This window comes from Oncorhynchus clarkii, chromosome 25, assembly GCF_045791955.1.
Source record: "Oncorhynchus clarkii lewisi isolate Uvic-CL-2024 chromosome 25, UVic_Ocla_1.0, whole genome shotgun sequence".
NCBI classification, from domain to species: domain Eukaryota; kingdom Metazoa; phylum Chordata; class Actinopteri; order Salmoniformes; family Salmonidae; genus Oncorhynchus; species Oncorhynchus clarkii.
Window position 1 is genome coordinate 44912803 of NC_092171.1, and position 12225 is coordinate 44925027.

General features: G+C 48.4%; 1 protein-coding gene across 1 annotated transcript in view; it reads right to left on the bottom strand.

The window, feature by feature from the left end:
- LOC139383663 (ALMS1 centrosome and basal body associated protein) overlaps positions 1 to 12225 on the bottom strand; it is a 78953-nt gene that overhangs the window by 48154 nt on the left and 18574 nt on the right. Inside the window, 6 exon segments of the mRNA XM_071128198.1 lie at positions 1281 to 1442; positions 2126 to 2747; positions 3562 to 4239; positions 4405 to 4423; positions 11129 to 11145; positions 11147 to 11244. Coding sequence (XP_070984299.1) covers positions 1281 to 1442; positions 2126 to 2747; positions 3562 to 4239; positions 4405 to 4423; positions 11129 to 11145; positions 11147 to 11244 — 1596 coding nt within the window.

The window sequence follows — 12225 nt, forward strand, 5'->3', positions numbered from 1 at the left end:
TATCCATCACTATACTGACCCGGTCCTTCCTCCCAGTGTTATCCATCACTATAACGACCCGGTCCTTTCTCCCAGTGTTATCCATCACTATAACGACCCGGTCCTTCCTCCCAGTGTTATCCATCACTATACTGACCCGGTCCTTCCCCCCAGTGTTAACCCTCACTATACTGACCCGGTCCTTCCCCCCAGTGTTAAACCCTCACTATACTGACCCGGTCTTTCCTCCCAGTGTTATCCATCACTATACTGACCCGGTCCTTCCTCCCAGTGTTATCCATCACTATACTGACCCGGTCCTTCCCCCCAGTGTTAAACCCTCACTATACTGACCCGGTCCTTCCCCCCAGTGTTAAACCCTCACTATATTGACCCGGTCCTTCCTCCCAGTGTTAAACCCTGACTATACTGACCCGGTCCTTCCCCCAGTGTTATCCATCACTATACTGACCCGGTCCTTCCTCACAGTGTTATCCATCACTATACTGACCCGGTCCTTCCCCGCAGTGTTAAAACCTCACTATACTGACCCGGTCCTTCCCCCAGTGTTATCCATCACTATACTGACCCGGTCCTTCCTCCAAGTGTTATCCATCACTATACTGACCCGGTCCTTCCTCACAGTGTTATCCATCACTATACTGACCCGGTCCTTCCCCCCAGTGTTAAACCCTCACTATACTGACCCGGTTCTTCCCCCAGTGTTATCCATCACTATACTGACCCGGTCCTTCCTCCAAGTGTTATCCATCACTATACTGACCCGGTCCTTCCTCCCAGTGTTAAACCCTCACTATACTGACCCGGTCCTTCCTCCCAGTGTTATCCATCACTATACTGACACGGTCCTTCCTCCCAGTGTTATCCATCACTATACTGACACGGTCCTTCCTCCCAGTGTTATCCATCACTATACTGACCCGGTCCTTCCTCCCAGTGTTATCCATCACTATACTGACCCGGTCCTTCCTCCCAGTGTTATCCATCACTATACTGACCCGGTCCTTCCTCCCAGTGTTATCCATCACTATACTGACCCGGTCCTTCCCCCCAGTGTTAAACCCTCACTATACTGACCCGGTCCTTCCTCCCAGTGTTATCCATCACTATACTGGCCCGGTCCTTCCTCCCAGTGTTATCCATCACTATACTGACCCGGTCCTTCCTCCCAGTGTTATCCATCACTATACTGACCCGGTCCTTTCTCCCAGTGTTATCCATCACTATACTGACCCGGTCCTTTCTCCCAGTGTTAAACCCTCACTATACTGAGTGCTCACCTGTCCTCTCCATACTGTAGTTTTCTCCCAGTCTTTGTCTCTTGCTGTAGATACCCTCTGTGTGTTTGATGTTTACCCCTCTGTCCACCACTTGGTCCACCTGCTGCTCTCGTGACCCCAGGATCTCTATGTTGAAGCGAGGGGGCACCGCGTCGTTCGAGCCTGGGGAGGAGAGAGAGAGAGAGAGCGGGAGGAACGGGTGAGTGCCTCGGAGAGGAAGGAGGAAGCCCTGTCTCTCTCACTATCTCTGAGGATCATCGCTGTCGGACCTGACACTGCCTCTGTCTCTCTTACTCTCGCTGAGGATCATCGCTGTTGGACCTGACACTGCCTCTGTCTCTCTCTTGCACTCACACTGGAACATGAATAATTAATTTGATACATGGTGCCTGTTACAAAAGACCAGCTGCTAACCGTCTGGGGGAGGAGAGGAGGAGGGGCCAGAGGAGAGGAGACCAGAGGAGAGGCCAGAGGGGAGGAGGAGGGGCCAGAGAAGAGGAGGGGAAGCCAGAGGAGAGGCCAGAGGAGACGCCAGAGGAGAGGAGGAGGGGCCAGAGAAGAGGAGGCCAGAGAAGAGAGGAGGGGCCAGAGGAGAGAGAGGAGGGGCCAGAGGAGAGAGAGGAGGGGCCAGAGGAGAGAGAGGAGGGGCCAGAGGAGAGGAGGAGGGGCCAGGTGGCAGCATCTATTACAGTACGATCTAAGTTAGCCTTCAGGAGTTCTCTAGACCGAGGGGATCATTCATTATTGAATGCCCTGGAATACCTGTCAGTCTGTCAGCGTCACTATAGATAGTTTAGAAACGTCTAAATAATGTATTTTAACTAGCTAGATAAGAGATGCTGTACCTGGGTGGGAACTCTCCATGGTGGAGTCAGATCGTATGGGGGAAAGCTGTGGCTCAGGATGCGTCTGGGGTACGTAGAACATCTCACTACCGTGTGGTTTATACGGCAACAGAACTGTCAGCGCCGCCTGCCTAGACGGACCGGTACCAGTCAGCCTCTGGGGAGGTGTGAAGCATTGTGGGAAGATGGAGGTTGCCGTGGTGATCTGGACTGAGGCGTCGGCCGTCTCCTGCCCCTGTCTCCAAATTGGACCTCTGTTCTCCTGCGACCCAGTCTTATTGGCCGGAGCAGGCTCGGGGGCGTAACCTAGGCTCTCGTCTTCGTCAACACTGCTGGAGACGGCAGAGGAGTGTCTGACAGGAGCAAAAGACAGAAGTCTCCGGGACCTCTCTTCAGCCCCTTTAGGACCAGGGGAGAGGGTGACGTGGAGGTGGGAGACCTGACCCGTCCTGGTGGTCCAAGCTCCAGAGACCCAGTCTGCTCCAGAACCCATGATGGACCCAGGACGTCCTTCGTCGGGGTGAGACCGGGAAATCTGCCCGTACATGCCTGGGGTCAGAGGGAGAGGAGCTGCAGAGTGGGGAGGACCAGTAAAGGGGTTCTCTTGGTCTCTACCAGGCAGCTGGATGGGAGAGAGGAAGACCGAGGAAGAGGAGGGAGAGGGAGACCGAGGAAGAGGAGGGAGAGGGAGACCGAGGAAGAGGAGGGAGAGGGAGAGAGAGTGTGACAGTGTTAGGGTCCAGAGGACATTACTTTTCTTAAACACCAGGTCATCTGAGTGTGATTAACAGTGTCAGTCTATAACAGATCTGAGTGTGAATAACAGTGTTAGTCTATAACAGATCTGAGTGTGATTAACAGTGTTAGTCTATAACAGATCTGAGTGTGAATAACAGTGTCAGTCTATAACAGTGTCAGTCTATAACAGTGTTAGTCTATAACAGATCTGAGTGTGATTAACAGTGTTAGTCTATAACAGATCTGAGTGTGATTAACAGTATTAGTCTATAACAGTGTCAGTCTATAACAGATCTGAGTGTGATTAACAGTGTCAGTCTATAACAGATCTGAGTGTGATTAACAGTGTTAGTCTATAACAGTGTCAGTCTATAACAGATCTGAGTGTGAATAACAGTGTTGGTCTATAACAGATCTGAGTGTGAATAACAGTGTCAGTCTATAACAGTGTTAGTCTATAACAGATCTGAGTGTGAATAACAGTGTCAGTCTATAACAGTGTCAGTCTATAACAGTGTCAGTCTATAACAGTGTCAGTCTATAACAGTGTCAGTCTATAACAGTGTCAGTCTATAACAGATCTGAGTGTGAATAACAGTGTCAGTCTATAACAGTGTTAGTCTATAACAGTGTTAGTCTATAACAGTGTTAGTTCTTTAGTCAGTAAGCGGTAAAGATAGATTCAGCTGGGATTCTACCTGCTCCTGGCCCGGCTCCTGGCCCGGCTCCTGTCCCGGCTCCTGTCCCGGCTCCTGGCCCGGCTCCTGGCCCGGCTCCTGTCCCGGCTCCTGTCCCGGCTCCTGTCTCGGCTCCTGGCCCGGCTCCTGGCCCAGGCGTGTCTTTCTGTCTCTGGGGTACAGACTGCTGCTGTTGGCCTGTGATCCAGTCATGGTGGATGTGTCTCTGGACATGGAGCAGTGTGTCGAGGTGGTGGTGCTCTCCCTCCCCTGCTGCTGGGGCCGTGTCTGAGGTAGCCACCCCTGCACTGTGGGTTGGGAGACCCCTTCTAAGGTGAACTGGGACACCTGTAGAGGCTCGGGGAGGGGGGAGCGGCGGGAGGTGGCAATGGTGATGGAGGTGAGGGGTGGAGGGTGCGTTCTAGGGAGGACGTATAACCCCTCTCGGAGGGCGATCTGTCTGACCCGGTCCTCTAGGTCCTGCCTTAGAGGGGTACGCAGCTCAACGCTGTCGTCAAACGGGTTCCTGCTCAGCTGCTGTAGCTGGTGGGACAGACAGTCCTCTGCTGCCTTCAGGGCCCTGAACTGCTTCTTCTCCCCAACCAACTGCTCCTCAGGCTGGGGTAGGGAGGGAGGCTGGCCCCCTGGACCTACAAGGCTGGACGCAGTACTGCTGTCCGTGTCCGTGCTCCTCGGGTTCTGAACCAAGGAGAAAGAACCACAATCAACTGACCAGGAAAATAAAAAACGACGTTAACTCCTAAAACATCTCACCCAAAAGACTGAACCAGTTGAGTGCTTTTGATGACTTCAATCGCACATAAAGTAGAAAGGAAACGATCGGTAGAAGACTTGTCTCCACACCACACCGGTGAACAGCATGCTGGAGAGGACACACGTCCCAAAACACCACAACCATCCCACCACTACAAACTCCATGCTGCCCCCTACTGCAGAGGAGCCATGAGATCAACTTTTTCTGCACAAGTACAGTGAAATGCCTTTCTTGCTTGTTCTTTCCCAACAACGCAGTAATCAAGATCAGTGCCAATTCTATACTTACAATGTGAAGGGATACTGGAGTGGTAGGGGCAGGTTTATATAGAGGGAAGGTGACTAGGCATCAAGATGAGTAGCAGCAGCAACTATGGATGGTGATATGTGAGTGTGTGTGCGTGAGTGAGTCAGTATGTTTGTGTGTTATGTGAGTGTGTGTGTGGTAGTGTCAATGTGTTGAGTGTGCAAACTCAGTCAAATATTATTATTATTTTTTAAATAGAAGTCGAGGCAGGACAAAGTAGAAGTCGAGGCAGGATAAAGTAGAACTCGAGGCAGGATAAAGTAGAAGTCGAGGCAGGATAAAGTAGAAGTCGAGGCAGGATAAAGTAGAAGTCGAGGCAGGATAAAGTAGAAGTCGAGGCAGGATAAAGTAGAAGTCAAGACAGGATAAAGTAGAAGTCAAGACAGGATAAAGTAGAAGTCAAGACAGGATAAAGTAGAAGTCGAGATAGGATAAAGTAGAAGTCGAGGCAGGATAAAGTAGAAGTCGAGGCAGGATAAAGTAGAAGTCGAGGCAGGACAAAGTAGAAGTCGAGGCAGGATAAAGTAGAAGTCGAGGCAGGATAAAGTAGAACTCGAGGTAGGATAAAGTAGAAGTCGAGGCAGGATAAAGTAGAAGTCGAGGCAGGATAAAGTAGAAGTCGAGGCAGGATAAAGTAGAAGTCAAGACAGGATAAAGTAGAAGTCAAGACAGGATAAAGTAGAAGTCGAGATAGGATAAAGTAGAAGTCGAGGCAGGATAAAGTAGAAGTCGAGGCAGGATAAAGTAGAAGTCGAGGCAGGATAAAGTAGAAGTCAAGACAGGATAAAGTAGAAGTCAAGACAGGATAAAGTAGAAGTCGAGATAGGATAAAGTAGAAGTCGAGGTAGGATAAAGTAGAAGTCGAGGCAGGATAAAGTAGAAGTCAAGACAGGATAAAGTAGAAGTCAAGACAGGATAAAGTTGAAGTCAAGACAGGATAAAGTCGAAGTCAAGACAGGATAAAGTAGAAGTCAAGACAGGACAAAATAGAAGTCAAGACAGGACAAAATAGAAGTCGAGGCAGGATAAAGTAGAAGTCGAGGCAGGACAAAATAGAAGTCAAGACAGAGTAGAAGTTGAGGCAGATAGTTAACAAAATGGCTACACAGACTATTTACAGTCTATGTCCTGGGGAGTAAAAGCTGTTCAGAAGCCTGTTGGTGTCAGACTTGTTGCTCCAGTACCACTTTCCCCCCTCCCCTAGGATCCAGTTGCCCCCCTCCCCTAGGATCCAGTTGCCCCCCTCCCCCTAGGATCCAGTTGCCCCCCTCCCCCTAGGATCCAGTTGCCCCCCTCCCCCTAGGATCCGGTTGCCCCCCTCCCCCTAGGATCCGGTTGCCCCCCTCCCCCTAGGATCCGGTTGCCCCCCCTCCCCCTAGGATCCGGTTGCCCCCCTCCCCCTAGGATCCGGTTGCCCCCATCCCCCTAGGATCCAGTTGCCCCCATTACCCTAGGATCCAGTTGCCCCCATCCCCCTAGGATCCAGTTGCCCCCATCCCCCTAGGATCCAGTTGCCCCCTCCCCCTAGGATCCAGGTGCCCCCTCCCCCTAGGATCCAGGTGCCCCCCTCCCCCTAGGATCCAGTTGCCCCCCTCCCCCTAGGATCCAGTTGCCCCCCTCCCCCTAGGATCCAGTTGCCCCCCTCCCCCTAGGATCCAGTTGCCCCCCTCCCCCTAGGATCCAGTTGCCCCCGTCCCCCTAGGATCCAGCTGCCCCCCTCCCCCTAGGATCCAGCTGCCCCCCTCCCCCTAGGATCCAGCTGCCCCCCTCCCCCTAGGATCCAGCTGCCCCCCTCCCCCTAGGATCCAGCTGCCCCCCTCCCCCTAGGATCCAGTTGCCCCCATCCCCCTAGGATCCGGTTGCATAGGGAGGTGTTCAGTCCCAGGGTCACAAGCTTAGTGACGAGCTTGGAGGGGACTGGGGTTGAACGCTGAGCTGTATTCAATGAACAGCATTGTCACATAGGTATTCCGCTTATCTAGGTGGGTTAGGGAAGTGTGGAGTGCAATTGATATTGCGTTGTCTATGGATCTGCTGCGGGCAGCATGCACATTGGAGTGGGTCATATTATGTAAGGGATGGTGGAGTTGATGTTAGCCATAACCAGCCTTTCAAAACACTTCATGATTACAGGTGTGAGTGCTACAGGGTGGTAGTCATTGTGGCAGGTAGCCTCAAGAGTTCTTAGGAACAGGAACGATGGTGGTCAGCTTGAGACATGTGGGCATTACAGACTGGGACGAGGAGAGGTTGAAAATAACAGTCAATAGGCCTTCCAGCTGGTCTGTGCATGCTGGGAACTCGCCCCGGGAATTACAGTCCGGCCCCGCGACCTTAGGACTTGACTGAGAGCGAGATAACCCAGTCCTCTGGGTCAGCGGGTGCCCTCATGCACAACTCTGTGTTGTTTTTGTCGGATGTAAAATGCAGTGAGTTTGTCTGTTAGAGAGGCATCGTTGGGCAGATCACGGTTGGGTCTTCCTTTGTAATCCGTAATGAACTGTAGCCCCTTGCCACATGCGGCGGGCGTCAGAGTAATATGATTATACCTTGTTCCTATATGGTCCTTTTGATGTTTGATGGCTCTGCAGAGGTTGTAGTGGGACTTCTTGTACTTGTTCCTGTCCTCAGCAGTAGCATCAAGGTTGTCTGTGATAGCTCTGTGTGTGGTAGCCCTGTGATAGCTCTGTGTGTGGTACCTCTGTGATAGCTCTGTGTGTGGTAGCCCTGTGATAGCTCTGTGTGTGGTAGCCCTGTGATAGCTCTGTGTGTGGTAGCCCTGTGTGTGGTAGCTCTGTGATAGCTCTGTGTGTGGTAGCCCTGTGATAGCTCTGTGTGTGGTAGCCCTGTGATAGCTCTGTGTGTGGTAGCCCTGTGATAGTTCTGTGTGTGGTAGCCCTGTGATAGTTCTGTGTGTGGTAGCCCTGTGTGTGGTAGCTCTGTGATAGCTCTGTGTGTGGTAGCCCTGTGATAGCTCTGTGTGTGGTAGCCCTGTGATAGCTCTGTGTGTGGTAGCCCTGTGATAGCTCTGTGTGTGGTAGCCCTGTGTGTGGTAGCTCTGTGATAGCTCTGTGTGTGGTAGCCCTGTGATAGCTCTGTGTGTGGTAGCCCTGTCCTTTAGCTTAGCACCAACCTCTGTGTTAATCCAGGGCTTTTGATTGGGTTAAGCAGCGAACCCTCACTGTGGGGACGACATCGGCGATGCATTCCCTAATGAAGGCGGTGACGGAGGTGATTAGCTCATCGACGCTATTGACGGAGTCCCAGAACATATTCTAGTCAGACTTAGCAAAGCAGTCCTATAGCATAGCCTCCGATTCAGAGGATCATTTCTCAATGGAGCGTGTCACGGGCACTTCCTGTTTGAGCTTCTTCTACTTGTAGACAGGAAGCAGGAGTATAGAATCATGGGGGCGGATAAGGGAGGGCCTTTAACGCTTGCGTGTGAGTAGAGTAAGAGTGGTCTTTAGCGCCCCTAGTGGCAAAGGAGACGTGTTGCTGGAAGTCGCGCATTACGTGTCGGAAATTGAAACGCAGCCATGGATTCCCGCCTGTTGTTCGTAGCCTCGTCCAGTTCGTTAAGTTACAGCCTGTTGTGGTTGTCCTGACGTGGAATATCTACAGCAGTCTTGATGACAAATAAACTCTCTCTGGAGGTAGATGGGTCTGCATTTGACAATCAGGTATTCCAAGATGGGTGAACAATGGGTAGAGACTTACACTGCACTAGAGTCAACACACCATTTGCTGTTGATTTAGAGACATACCCCTGCCCCTCTTGATTTCCGTGAACCTAATGGCCTGTCCGCTCGGTGAACGGAGAATCCCTTCTCCTGCTTCTTTTTGGCCGGCATTTCCTCTTGGGTAGCCCGAAAATAGCGTCGGAATGACACAACGAGCCCAGGGCTGATGAGTCGAAGTCGAAGCCGGAATTAAGGTTAATAACTGCCGATCTGATGATTCAAAAAGTCGAACAATAAGAAATGATAGCCGATACATTTAAGTGAGAAAAAAAAAGTTAAGATAAACGTCAAAAGAATCACAAAATAGCAACGTGGGTTGGAGCTAGCAAGACGGCAGGCATACAGTACGACGCCATCTTCCCTCTCAGAGAGAAGCAATAGTAGCAAACGGCTTAGATTAGGATCGCAAAATTCCTGTATTTTTACCAAAACTCCCTGGTTTTCTAGAAATCCCGGTTTGAATATTCCTGGAATTAGGAGGGAATAAGCAGGAAATCCAGGAATCCTACAACTAGGGATCGCTGGAAAACCTGGGATTTTTTTTCAGTTACAAAATTTTTTCAACCTTAACAAAGATAGTTAAGAGGTTTGAAAAACAACATTCTTGAAGAAGAACCACCACACCCAGCCATTCCACGTGTTTGATCTATTCCGGAGATAGTCAACTCATTATCAAGCCCTTGACAAGGTGGATAAGATGAGCTAGTTCAGGACTACTGCTCATTATCAAGCCCTTGACAAGCTGGATAAGATGAGCTAGTTCAGGACTACTGCTCATTATCAAGCCCTTGACAAGGTGGATAAGATGAGCTAGTTCAGGACTACTGCTCATTATCAAGCCCTTGACAAGGTGGATAAGATGAGCTAGTTCAGGACTACTGCTCATTATCAAGCCCTTGACAAGGTGGATAAGATGAGCTAGTTCAGGACTACTGCTCATTATCAAGCCCTTGACAAGGTGGATAAGATGAGCTAGTTCAGGACTACTGCTCATTATCAAGCCCTTGACAAGGTGGATAAGATGAGCTAGTTCAGGACTACTGCTCATTATCAAGCCCTTGACAAGCTGGATAAGATGAGCTAGTTCAGGACTACAACAAAATTGTGAAACATCTAAAACCTGCTTAGATGCTAGGATAGGCTAGTTGGTGTAACAGGTTCATAAACAGATTTCTTGGAACATCACACCATGCCTGAGACTGACACACCTCACAGTTACCTTACCCACCACACCGGGGCAGTCCAAGGAGAGGAGGCTAGCATCAAAATGAGACAACATTCACATGGTTTAAAACAGAGAGTGAGGAAGTTGAGCCTTGCCTATACATTTGGTGTTCAGGAGTGATTCCTGATAGTACCTTTAGTGGGTGGGTGTTTGGTATTGAGTAGGAGCGACTATGACAGTACCTTTAGTGGGTGTTTGGTATTGAGTGACTAAGATAGTACCTGTAGTGGGTGTTTGGTATTGAGTGACTAAGATAGTACCTGTAGTGGGTGTTTGGTATTGAGTGACTAAGAAAGTACCTGTAGTGTGTGTTTGGTATTGAGTGACTAAGACAGTACCTGTAGTGTGTGTTTGGTATTGAGTGACTAAGACAGTACCTGTAGTGTGTGTTTGGTATTGAGTGACTAAGACAGTACCTGTAGTGTGTGTTTGGTATTGAGTGACTAAGACAGGACCTGTTGTGGGTGTTTGGTATTGAGTGACTAAGACAGTACCTGTAGTGGGTGTTTGGTATTGAGTGACTAAGACAGGACCTGTAGTGGGTGTTTGGTATTGAGTGACTAAGACAGTACCTGTAGTGGGTGTTTGGTATTGAGTGACTAAGACAGTACCTGTAGTGGGTGTTTGGTATTGAGTGACTAAGACAGTACCTGTAGTGGGTGTTTGGTATTGAGTGACTAAGACAGTACCTGTAGTGGGTGTTTGGTATTGAGTGACTAAGACAGTACCTGTAGTGGGTGTTTGGTATTGAGTGACTAAGACAGTACCTGTAGTGGGTGTTTGGTATTGAGTGACTAAGACAGGACCTGTAGTGGGTGTTTGGTATTGAGTGACTAAGACAGTACCTGTAGTGTGTGTTTGGTATTGAGTGACTAAGACAGTACCTGTAGTGTGTGTTTGGTATTGAGTGACTAAGACAGTACCTGTAGTGTGTGTTTGGTATTGAGTGACTAAGACAGTACCTGTAGTGGTGTTTGGTATTGAGTGACTAAGACAGTACCTGTAGTGTGTGTTTGGTATTGAGTGACTAAGACAGTACCTGTAGTGTGTGTTTGGTATTGAGTGACTAAGACAGTACCTGTAGTGTGTGTTTGGTATTGAGTGACTAAGACAGTACCTGTAGTGTGTGTTTGGTATTGAGTGTGTTACCTGTAGTGTGTGTTTGGTATTGAGTGACTAAGACAGGACCTGTAGTGGGTGTTTGGTATTGAGTGACTAAGATAGTACCTGTAGTGTGTGTTTGGTATTGAGTGACTAAGACAGGACCTGTAGTGGGTGTTTGGTATTGAGTGACTAAGACAGGACCTGTAGTGGGTGTTTGGTATTGAGTGACTAAGACAGTACCTGTAGTGGGTGTTTGGTATTGAGTGACTAAGACAGTACCTGTAGTGGGTGTTTGGTATTGAGTGACTAAGACGGTACCTGTAGTGTGTGTTTGGTATTGAGTGACTAAGACAGGACCTGTAGTGTGTGTTTGGTATTGAGTGACTAAGACAGGACCTGTAGTGGGTGTTTGGTATTGAGTGACTAAGACAGTACCTGTAGTGGGTGTTTAAAGAGTATCTCTCTCTTGATCTCCTCTATGCGTTGTCTATCCTCCGTGTTGAGCTCCAGAGTTTCACAGTGCTGCCCCGACACCTTCAGCCTCAGCCACTCTGGGGGATGACACAATCAGGGCAGGTTGGGAACAAACATCAACATGTATGTTATAACCTGGGAATTATCTTTAATTAGCTTTTTTTTTTTTTTATCCACCAAGTTTCAATACCGGGAATAATTCATATTTGTCCAGAGTGTCCAGGGAACATTGGTGAGAAAAAAATTGTCATACTTGAGTAAATGTAAAGATACCTTAATAGAAAATGACTCAAGTAAAAGTGAGTCACCCAATAAAATCCTACTTGAAAGAAAAGTGTAAAAGTATTTGGTTTTAAATATACTTAGTATATTTAAATATAATATACTATAATATAATATACTTAAATATATTTACAGTGGGGCAAAAAAGTATTTAGTCAGCCACCAATTGTGCAAGTTCTCCCACTTAAAAAGATGAGAGAGGCCTGTAACTTTCATCATAGGTACACTTCAACTATGACAGACAAAATGAGAGAAAAAAAATCCAGAAAATCACATTGTAGGATTTTTAATTTATTTATTTGCAAATTATGGTGGAAAATAAGTATTTGGTCAATAACAAAAGTTTATCTCAATACTTTGTTATATACCCTTTGTTGGCAATGACAGAGGTCAAACGTTTTCTGTAAGTCTTCACAAGGTTTTCACACACTGTTGCTGGTATTTTGGCCCATTCCTCCATGCAGATCTCCTCTAGAGCAGTGATGTTTTGGGGCTGTTGCTGGGCAACACAGACATTCAACTCCCTCCAAAGATTTTCTATGGGGTTGAGATCTGGAGACTGGCTAGGCCACTCCAGGACCTTGAAATGCTTCTTACGAAGGCACTCCTTCGTTGCCCGGGCGGTGTGTTTGGGGCCTCTCTCATCTTTGGGAGAACTTGCACAATTGGTGGCTGACTAAATACTTTTTTGCCCCACTGTATTTTTTAAAAGTAAATGTAATTGCTAAAATTTACTTAAGTATCAAAAGTAAAATTAGGCAAAAAATATTTTTGAA